At 47.4% G+C, this 10411-nt stretch overlaps 2 protein-coding genes across 3 annotated transcripts in view; one reads left to right on the top strand and one right to left on the bottom strand.

Annotated features, from left to right (window-relative positions):
- The window catches only part of LOC100747218 (nephrin), a 171207-nt gene extending 166773 nt beyond the window's left edge, over window positions 1-4434 (top strand). The window contains exon 15 of the mRNA XM_024369272.2: window positions 846-4434. Within this exon, the coding sequence (XP_024225040.1) occupies window positions 846-1192 (347 nt within the window). The 3' untranslated portion in view covers window positions 1193-4434. The remainder of the gene's footprint in view (window positions 1-845) is intronic.
- Window positions 4435-4571: 137 nt separating this feature from the next.
- Window positions 4572-10405, bottom strand: LOC100746026. 2 transcript variants are annotated; one of them, XM_033321988.1, is made up of 3 exons: window positions 6867-10405; window positions 5723-5950; window positions 4572-5673 (listed from the first exon to the last, which is right to left on the bottom strand). In XM_033321988.1, the coding sequence occupies exons 1-3, from the start codon at window positions 7077-7079 to the stop codon at window positions 5464-5466; spliced, it is 651 nt and encodes a 216-aa protein (XP_033177879.1). In that variant the 5' UTR covers window positions 7080-10405; the 3' UTR covers window positions 4572-5463. The 2 variants fall into 2 exon arrangements, with proteins under 2 accessions (XP_033177879.1, XP_033177878.1); XM_033321987.1 differs by having other exon boundaries at window positions 4572-5950.
- Between the last annotated feature and the right edge of the window lie 6 nt (window positions 10406-10411).

Genomic DNA, 10411 nt, shown 5'->3' on the forward strand with positions numbered 1-10411 from the left:
CTACCGATCGGCGGTCGTGCGAACGATCGATGGCCGTGCCACGCCGCGCCGCGCCGCTCTGCATTTTCAAATAATGGCCAGGAAACGTTCTCGCAACGCGCAGTTAATCTAATTGCGTGGGTTACGAGCATCGCCGCGATTTGTAATAGCAGCGTGTATAGATTTTATTAAATTACCGCGGCTTACACGGTTGCCGAGCGCCGCGGCGCCGGCGGTATTTCATCCCCAACAAAAGAGATCGAACCAAAACGCCAAATATTTTCCAAAAACATTTTCCATTTGCTCGGCCAGTCCGCGATTGCGATCGATTCGCGCGATCGGCCGCGCAGTTCCTATCGCTTTCTAGAATCCGCTTACCGCGGTGGTACGTGCTCGCGAGACAAACATCTCCGACTAATTTCCGTCTACGTTTCTCCTACATCGACTTGGAATTGGTTACGAGACACGAATTTAAATACAAAAACTTGCTTAAAATATCGCCGCTGGGGAAACACTTGTTCGGCGAGTCCAGCCATTGGCAGGCGTTAAACTCGATAACGGGAGACTATCAAAAACGTATGCGGGAAAGCGGCAACTCGTTTAACGCGATTAGAATGTTAGTAAGAAATGAAATGCAACGGTTTGACGACGTAAAATAGATTTCTCGCTTTCATCGAGCCAAGAACGTTGGTCATTCCGTAAGATGGTACGTACGGGAGGGTTGCGTAGGAAACGGCACGTTACAATTCGATAGGGCAAAGGTGAAAAGAGAAGGCGAGAAGAACCGCGTGGCTAATTGTCACGGGGACATCGTCGTATCGTTTCGAACGAATCCCAAAAGAATCATCTCCGGTTCGATGTTGCAGAAGGAAACCTGGTAGAAGTGAGCCCACCGAGTTATCCAGGTGGATATCCCCCGGGACATTGGGTCACGCCCGGACCTACACCAAGCATAGACGAACTCTGCCACAAATTCAGCGGAAGACCGACGGAGCTGAGGTTACCATCGAGAAGCACGATACCGAGTTTACAGAGCATGCCCATGACGGGAGTGATGATGGGCGGTGGACAGGGCGGCGTGACACTCGGTGGCAGCCAAGGTGTCGTCGTCGTCGGAGCCGGGCAAGGCGTTGTCGTCGCTGGCGAGTGCTTGGACGGCGAAGCGATCAAGAGACGACTGATGGCCAACAGGCTTCCGGAGAGCTGCGTCTAGACCTCGTTGTTCGTCGCCTTCTGCGTCCGTGTATCGCGTTCACCGACACGAACAGAGGTCCCTTGCCGAAAATTTCGGCTCGTTCGTAGCGCTGCACGGCTGGAGACTGACCATTAAGATGTTCGATGATCGATATCGTACGCAGCGAACGAAGGCTTTCGCGACTCGTCTTGCGAAACGATTAGACATCGTACGAAGCGGCATAAAGACAATCCGCCGTGTCGTTGCGAGCAACGGAACAACAGCCGCTAAGCTAACGGAGATCGTCGACTGGATAAGCGATGGATAGAAAGGCGAATGTGCGACGCGAGCTTAGATTTGTCGGGAAAACTTTCCAATCGCGAGAAGGTATCCGCCAAAATTGTTTTGTAAACGTTTTCTCGATAGTCGGGCAAAATTTGTTCTTTTCTCTTTTTTCCTCTCGGGAAGAAACGGACGAAGAAAGGAACGGAACTGAAAGAAAAGAAGAAGAAGAATCGAACTGGAAAAGAGTTAGGTGAAAACTTGCGCTCCTGAGTTTTCCACCTGGGCAACATGTTCCCAAGTAGTGTTCTTCTGTCTTCGAACGTCGGCGCAACTTTCCCCTATCCCTGTTTCCGTCGCCAGACTCCGAGTCCAACCATCTTCGACGCTGTCTTTTCGCATATTTCTTTCTCGCTACGTGACTTCGCCTCCCGGACACGCCGTACGACCGGACCACCGTTCGCCAAAGTGGCAGTCTCGAGTAACGTATCGAGGAAACGCAACTTTCTACCCGAGAACCACGTTCGACTTTGTATCCGACTGCCAGCCCAACGTATTAAACGCGCTTCGAAGCGATTGCGCAGGGAGCCGGCGGCGCTGGCAATCGACGCCGAAGAATCGAAATGGGGGTAAATAAACCCACGTCTCAGCCTACCAATCGAATTCTCCAGACATCGAGGCATTAGGCCGAGAAACGCGAGAAAAGATAAAAGGTTCTCGTACAACCCCTCTTCCGGTTGCTCGGAATGAAGATGGATGGAGGAACTGGGCGAGAATATACGATGGAAATCAGGGGAGAGGAAAGAGGAAAGGAAGACGCGGAGGAATGGAAAGATAACGCGATGTTACTTCGCCGAGTTGCAAGAAGGAAGAGGCGTGATGCGCGGTATCGAGGCTGATCAATCAGTTTCAACGACGGAAAACATATTCGGGGCGGAAGTAGTTTGTAAGAAACACCATTTTATACGTTGCAACGTCGTCGGCGTCTCCTTTCGATTATTTTGCCCGTGGTCGTCCTTCTCTTTCTTTCGTTTCTTTTTTTTCTCTCGCATTCTCACGAAATCTCGTACGAGCGCAACGCGATTTTAACATTCGCTGGAATTAGGGACGACGTTTGATTCAACGAAAATCGCTTTCTCTTCCTAGCGGAGAGGATAAAATGCGTTAAGCAAGAATCGACAATAAGTGATGCGATCGAGAATAGAAACTCGAGGTGTTTGTAACTGTATCGCGACGAATCCGATCGAAATTGAGGAGAACAGTCGGAGACGAGATAGTTTGGCGAGTTACGCGAGCTGGCAAACGAGACGGTTCGCGGCGACGAGACGCGGTTTTTTAGGAAAACGAAGAACATTTTGTTCGATCGTACTCGATCGTAGCTGTGATACGAAGTTTCCAAATTTTGATCCATCGTCGACGTGGACGTTCCTTTTCGCGTTTAGCCTAATTTCCGACGTGAGTGGAACACTCTTGTAAATATACACGCACGTGTAGGCACAACGATCGGAGAATGAAAATTTACCGCGTGCATTGTTCTATCGAGAAGTCGCAGCCGTCCGACTGTTCTTCTAATTTCATTCGATTCTCTTAACGAACGGGAGAAGAATAACGGAGTAGCGGAGAGACTCGAGGAGTCTTTATACTCGGGTGAAAAATTGAATTTGTAAGGTCAGAAAAACCGGGCTTCCACGTGACACTTTGCGACGAAGTCATGAAGCTTGACGGCGAAACTAGGAGTAAAAAGTGACAAAGTATATTCCTAAGAGAATGAAGTAACGCCAACTTCGTCCAAGACTCTCGCTCGAGGTATGCGGTTTCTACTTTGAACGTGTAACGAAGAGAAGAAAACGAGCGAAAAAGAAATAAACGTTAAGTTATCGTAATGCGTGACGCATCGCGAATCGATTACGCGATCCAAATGATTAGTAACGTCGAACCAAATGTCGAGTGTTCTTTTTTTTTCGATGTATTAAATGAGAAAAAAAAGGGATAATGAAAGAATCCAAAAAAAAAGGTAACTAAAAGTCGTTGCTCGTTAGTTAATGTCGTATCGTTGTACATAAGTATGTATCGTTGAAGAATTTGCCCTGCGTGGGAACCATGCTCGAGGACGATCGCACAAACGTCGTCGGTAATTTCGATGTTCGAGGGTGCGAGTTTAATGGAACTGACTAACGATGAGTAGGAAACGCCGGTGTGCCAGGAAATCGAGGCGATTCGCAACGACGCGACCTGTATCGTCGTTCGATGGGACTGGTCGATTTCTGTTCGAGTGACAGGTTGACAGGTCGTTATTTCCCAAAACGCTCGACGAACAACGATCTTTGTTAATTAGAGTAAACGCTATCCTCGCCGCAAACATAGAATTAGCCGCGCTTCGGGAATCGGATCGAACATCTTTTTCTATCGAACCCTGGAAAAATCATCGTTACGGTCGATCGTCGTCGTACTGCCAACGAAATTGCTACGTTCCCGCGTGGAAACCAGCGACCTGATCGACGCGATCACACTTTTTTCTTTCACGTCCACGAACATTTAATCTAAACGTATCCGGCTGTCGATCTGGCGAGAATCAATTTTCGGTATAACGCACGCACAAGCCGAGAATCTACATCGATTCCTGTACGATCCAAACGTTTCGTTTCTGCTCGAGGGAAAGATGAAGAATATAATTCAGAATTTTCCTCTTCTTTTTGGCCGTTCTTCTTTTCTATATGGCTGCTCTTTTTCCGGCAAACGTACTGACAACATCGATAGGAAAATTCTTGGCACGCGAGGAAACGATGCGCCGCTGACCTGGTGCAAGCGATTCGATCGAACACGAAAACGAAAATTAGAGACTAACGAATGTACATAATCAGCATGATGCGAGGTCCGTGTAAATCGATTATATTTTAAGTTCACTGTATAGGTGATTTCATATCAGAACTGCATATCGTCTACTAACTCGTATGTATATATTACATAAAGTTTCGATCTGAATAAACTGTTTAACTGTCCGAACTGAATCGTGCTTTGAATCACCCTCCCACAGGACTATCCCGACTCTCTCTCTCTCTCTGATATTCCACCGACTTCGATTACGCTTGATTTATTAAAAAGATGCATCTTTGAACTTCGAAGGGAAAGATAGCGAAACGAAAGCGACCGTTTAAACAGCGATCGCTGCACACATAGATAGAATATATCCGCTTTTCGTAGGGAGCTACATTTCCGAATTAACGAAGCATACTTCTCTTCGTTGAAGAGAATTCTCGATCGAGATTGTCGATTCAATGAAAGGAGATGGGAGACGCGGATCCCCTCGGTTCGCGAACAAATTCAGCCGATCGAACGATGCCAAATGATCTCCGGAGACCGTTAAAGCCTCATTTAGCATAATCCGAAATTTATAAAAGAGGGAGCGGAAAGAAAAATTGAACTTGAAAATCGGGGATTGCACGAAGGGGTGGACGAGATCGAATTTGCCGATTCGCGGCTGATCCTTCTTCGATTAAGAGTTCGTTTCCGAGGTATTTTTCAATGTTATTCGCGCCACGCGTTCAAACCCATAGAATTCTTAGTTCTGTCGCGAGAATAAATTCGCGCCGGGTAAAATACCGGCTGGAAAGAAACCTGAAATTTTACAACGATAGCAAGAGGTACCATAAAAATCGCTTAAAATGCAACTACCGTGAGAAATCCCTGGCGTACCCTCTGGTGTCCCGAGAAAAAATGGAAGCAAGCTGAACGGAATTTTAATCTGTCCTTGTATCGTATTTCGCGTGCTTACGTGAATCTCTATGTACGTACCGTGAAGCAACATCTCGAGAACATCTTTGCCAACGTCCTCGACGAAACCAGCGTGAACATCTTGAACACCGTTGTCGCAGTCACCTCTTGACGCAAGTAGTCGTATTCTCCATGATAGAGCAGAGCCAGTGTTTTACGAATTTATTCGTGCATTAGCACTTCTTAAACTGACGAGACGAGGGCAAACAACACTACACAAGGGATTTGCCTTGTATGATTTAACAATGGCGCGAGTGTTAACTTTCCTCTTCGGTATCCGTCGTATCGTCGGAAGATTCGACGTTGGATGGCTCGACCTTGGCTGGTTCGACGTCGACCAACATACGTTGAAGCTGCTTGCGCAGCATCGTCGACGCGCTCACGATACAGTTCATTATGGTAAACAAGGCGTAGTTGTACTTCTGTATCATCGTGTTCTTGAAATCGTTTATGCGAGGCAATTCGATCTGTGAAAACGTAACAATTTCCATGGATCGAGAAAAAGCAGAAATTAACGTTGTTATCGTCGTGCGTTACTACTTCTCTGTCGTCCAAAGTGGGAGCGATCGTGGCCATTATCCTGCGATACAGGTCCTCGACGTCGGCGCTGCTACCCCACAAGCCCTCGGTATGCGTCCAATAAACGAGACCAGCCGCGATGCTACTTTTCACGAGGAAGAGCAGAATGTTACAGAATCTGTAACCCGACGTCTTTGGCGATGTCTTCTGCGGACACTCGCAGAGCTACGCAAACGTACATAACGTTACTACGGTTTGCGACTGTATCGTTTCTTTGGACAGAGTACCAAGTTTGCGTACGTGACTCGAAAGAATATCAATATTTGAGAGTTTTTAAGAACAAGCGCGGTATTCCTTCCTTCGTATCTTTGTATTTGCATTGAGAATCGAGAGAGCCGGATTCTTATTTGCCGGCACACGGTATACAAGCGAATATCGAAGGTGAAGCGGAAAATCGAACAAAACTCGGAATTACTTACGAAACGAAACGTTGATATTTCTAACTAAACGAGTTTATGTTTATTCGTATTGGCGGGTATCGCGGCCGAATCCTCGAATTGCAGCAAAATACATGGCGAAGCTACGGAAATGGAAACAGGCGTGGAAAGAAGCCCGTGAAAGAGAGGAAAAGATTTGTCGCGTTTACGAAACCCTCCAGAGTATCCGGCTTTCTGTTCAACGAGTGGACCCTGGAGTCTGCTAGTCTGCTAAACGCGACGATGCTTTCGACTCGTGAGGTCACGTACGTACGTGTCCCTAACAAGTACGCCAACTCTAAACTGTCCGCCTCCATTAGAGACTCATCCGCGTCGCTATACCTGTGTACACCGAACCGTCGAGCTAATTCCAGGTAAACGCAACTACGGTATCCACCAATCAGTTTCCTAGAGGAGCCGATACATCGTCGTTCGTCGCTTCCTAGACGCGTGTATATCGCGCGAACTCGAGTCGAACTCGCGCCATGGGAACGCGTTTGCGTGATTTAACGCCAAAGCTGCCTTGTTAACGAGTCGAGAGATTCGATCCCGCTAACGGAATCTCATTAACGATAAATATATTCTCTTCGACCACGTACGCTTCCTGTTCAATCGTCTTTCCGCCTTTTGAACCGTGCGCCCAACGAAACGATCATTTGGTTCACCTTTGGCGGACAAGTTCTTTGCATGTCTTTCCGCGTGCAGATTTTAATGGGCACCGGTCTCGGAGTCCAATAAGACGAGCCTCCAGCCACTATGCTCGGACAAGGCTGCATCATGTCTGCATGAACGAGCTTCTGAATCCTCTTTGGTCTTACGCATGTCTCCGGATTGGACAAGTTGATGGTCTGCGCGACACACCTCGTTCCTCTCTTCATCGTTGCTCTCAGTTTTCGATTCGAGTCTCCTGCTTCCGATACTTCATCGAGACGAAGAGCGAGATCTGGCAGAAATGGGAAGCCGAACGACAAAAGGTTCTTCGACAGACTCGGCCAATCTTCGCGGTGGCGCGATTATGAAACAACCGGCGGAAAATTCGGGTTGCGCCAATCTTTTCTCAAACGCGAACACGGCGATTTCTGTGCGATTTACCACAAGCCCGTTTACGAACTTACGAAATTTCGTCGGCTTCACTTTGCATCGCATAACCTCGAAACTTACGACGTTACGAATTTGTGGAGGAAGGTCGTTGGCTCTGGAAACTTGGAACGTTCCCTTTGTTCACCACGGAAGAATTTTGTTTGACGGTTCGCCGAACGTGATACGAAGCTCCTAAAAGTATTGGTCGTGTTCTTTGTCAGTACATGTCGCACGAATTTTGATCGACGTATAAGCGGAAACTTCACGATCCTCCTAATCCTCCGATTCGTCGCGAACTTTAGCTCGATACCGATCGCTCCAACTACGCGAGCCATACTTTCCCAAACGAATCTTTTTAATCGTCGAATCCGCGCCACCAACTTTCCACAGAGACGAAGCCACAAGCGTACGACGCGTACAAGCAAATTAAATTTTAATCCCTGAAGGCTCAGCTGTTCGATTCTCGTCGACAAGAGAATCTCTATCGTTCGAACGACGAAGAAGGAACGAAAAGAGAGAAACCACGACGTGTACGAAGTAGCCCGACGATGTTACGTATGGAGGTCTCTCAGTCAAGTTTCGTTCGCAAAATCCACGTTCGATTCTTCCTCCTTTCGCTGGCTGCTGATAACAAAGAAGATATAAAGGAGGCGAGATTACAAGTAGGAACGCGGAGATAGCAGCTGGTAGCTGGATAGGTCACCGTAAGAGGAGATCTCGGTTGCTTGATGAAACGTTTCCGAGTTTCCGACTGCAGCTTCGCCACCGCGCCGATCTTCCATTACCGTTGCCGCAAGCTACCGGCAACTTCGCGATTCCGTATTCATCAACATTTTTGGAAAAAGTCGCCAAATTTGCATTCGACAAGTTCGTACATTCTAGACATTTACGCATATGACCAGGTTGTCTGGCCGTTTTTCTAAACGACGGCGCTTCCTTCCGCCGAGATCGCGCGCGTTTGCTTCAATTTTTATCGCGCGAACGTTTCTCAGCGAAGTGGAACCGCCGAACGAACGCGTATGCGTTGCGCGATAAGCGGCGCGTCGTCGTCGGCTACGTTACTTGGAAAAATGAGCAAAAGTCTACGAGTCGGAGAAAAATGACGCGCGAACGTTACCACGATGCGTAATAAATACGTCCGTGACGTTGAAATAGTGGCGCGTTGGAAAAGAGTAACCGAAGGAAGAGACGTTTGACATCCGATGGCCGTTAAAAAGCGACTCGTGGGAAATTTGTTCGCGGTTGCGAGCGGTTTGTATCAGCCGCTCTTGGCGCGATGCTCCGTTATTCCACCGACATACATCACTTTTATCGCGAGATTCCACCGGTCTGATATGCTTATTAATAGACACCCGGCGCTCTTACAGCTCGCACGAAAAATATGGCACTTAAACGGTGGAATTCTTGTTAAGAAAAAAAAACGACGAAAGGGAAAGGGGGAATGGGAGAAGCGGATGAGAGAGGAGAAAGCAGAGGAGGGTACGAAATGAAAAGGTTGATCGCGGCGCAGGTTGGTGAGCCCAGCTATCTTGCCTCGCCAGGGTAAATGCATTCGTTCCGATCGATTGGGAAATAAATCAAACGTTAATAAATCAACTTTAACATTCCCAGCATCTCGTTTTATAGCCTTTATACCGGATCGATAAAAAGAAATCGAGACGGAATCGCGTCAAATATCGTCCCCGATAGACCGAGTGAAATTGCCGATTGATCAAATTTGCTCGATAAGCACGACCTTTTGTCTATCGCTTTGCTTGTCTATCGCGCTGGTGAATTCGACACGCCAACGGTTACCGTGTTACCCTCCTTTTCTCCACCGAAATTCACCCACTACACCGGGGCGAATGTAAATTTCGACAAAATAATTAATGCGGTCGACGAAACACGTGCAAAGGGGGAGATAGAGAGACAGAGAGACAGAGAGACAGAGAGAGGGAGAAAAAGAGACTTCTTACACGCCTATCGACGTTTGCCGCAAAGGGAAAACCGGAAAATTCACTGGTCGAATGCACCCTCGTTGGCCTGGAAATTTCCTCGCTGTGAAAAGAAACATCGAAACGCCATGATTCCGGGCAAAAAGGTGACGTTACGAAAGGTACAGTGGTTTCTCGTTAAAGGGAAGTTCGAGATACACTGGCGAAATGGTAGTTGGATACCGCGAGGGCAAGAAAGGGTGGGAAACCGGAACGAAAGGCAAAAACGACGGAGAAAAACCGGTGTACGAAGGGAAAGAACGGGTGAGTTTCGGAGCTCTTCAAGGCCTTCTGGTAATTAGGTCGAAAAGAGGAGTAAAAATCGAGCCATAACTCGGCGAACAATTAATTTATAATTAAGTGGAAGCCCTGTGTAATTGAAGAAATTGCTGGCAAAGCGCGGTACTCGAAGGAAAATAAAATTATCTAGAGATATCTATGTACTTTTACCGACTGCGAGTACAAAGTTCTGAGAAGATCATCGTCCGACGTTATCAAGGTGAATAATTAATCGACGCGTTTGATAGCGCGCAGCAAAGTTTTCAACACGATCGACTAGTAGCCTTTCGAAGAATCGTTTTCGTCAGAATTTTCGGATACGTGTCTTCGATCCAGATGAAAAGGAAGGACCGTTGTTGTCGCGAATTCGTCGACGAAAAATAAAAGATTCGACGAGAGACGGCGTGTAGAGCAACGCGAACATAGGAAAGTGGAAATGACCGATTTTCGGAGGATCGTTCAGAAAGCATTTAGGCGGAATTCGAACTCGTCCAGGTAGATATTTCACCGGGTAAATCTGGGTGACACGGATTAAAAGGTATATTATCGTTTCTTCGGTGCGACGGCGAGCGTGCGCGATAAAAAAAGGAAAATATGGCCGGAAACGGGTATTGCGAGACGATAAAGGGAGATTCACGATCGCTTTCGCTCGATGGCTGGACATTAAGAAAAGCATGAACGGCGAGTAGGTCATAGACCTTTTAACGAAGCTATAGATAGAGAGAGAGAGGCAGAGAGAGAGAGAGAGAGAGAGAAAGAGAGTGAGAGAGTGTAAGGAACGAAGCACGAAGGAAAAGGGACCTCAGGAAACTAATTTTCGCGATATTAGTCTTACGAAATTGGTTATTGATGTTCCATTCGTCCGCCGATAATGGCGG

This window comes from Bombus impatiens, unplaced genomic scaffold (genome assembly GCF_000188095.3).
Source record: "Bombus impatiens unplaced genomic scaffold, BIMP_2.2 scf_0548, whole genome shotgun sequence".
In the NCBI taxonomy this organism is placed as follows: domain Eukaryota; kingdom Metazoa; phylum Arthropoda; class Insecta; order Hymenoptera; family Apidae; genus Bombus; species Bombus impatiens.

Bases quoted from the DNA above. Each gene is read 5' to 3' on its own strand.
- LOC100746026 (XM_033321987.1), bottom strand. From the start codon at position 7,079: ATGAAGAGAGGAACGAGGTGTGTCGCGCAGACCATCAACTTGTCCAAT. The intron at 5,951-6,866 runs GTGAACCAAATG...ACGTTTGCGTAG, and splicing joins AAAGAACTTGTCCGCCAAAG to CTCTGCGAGTGTCCGCAGAA.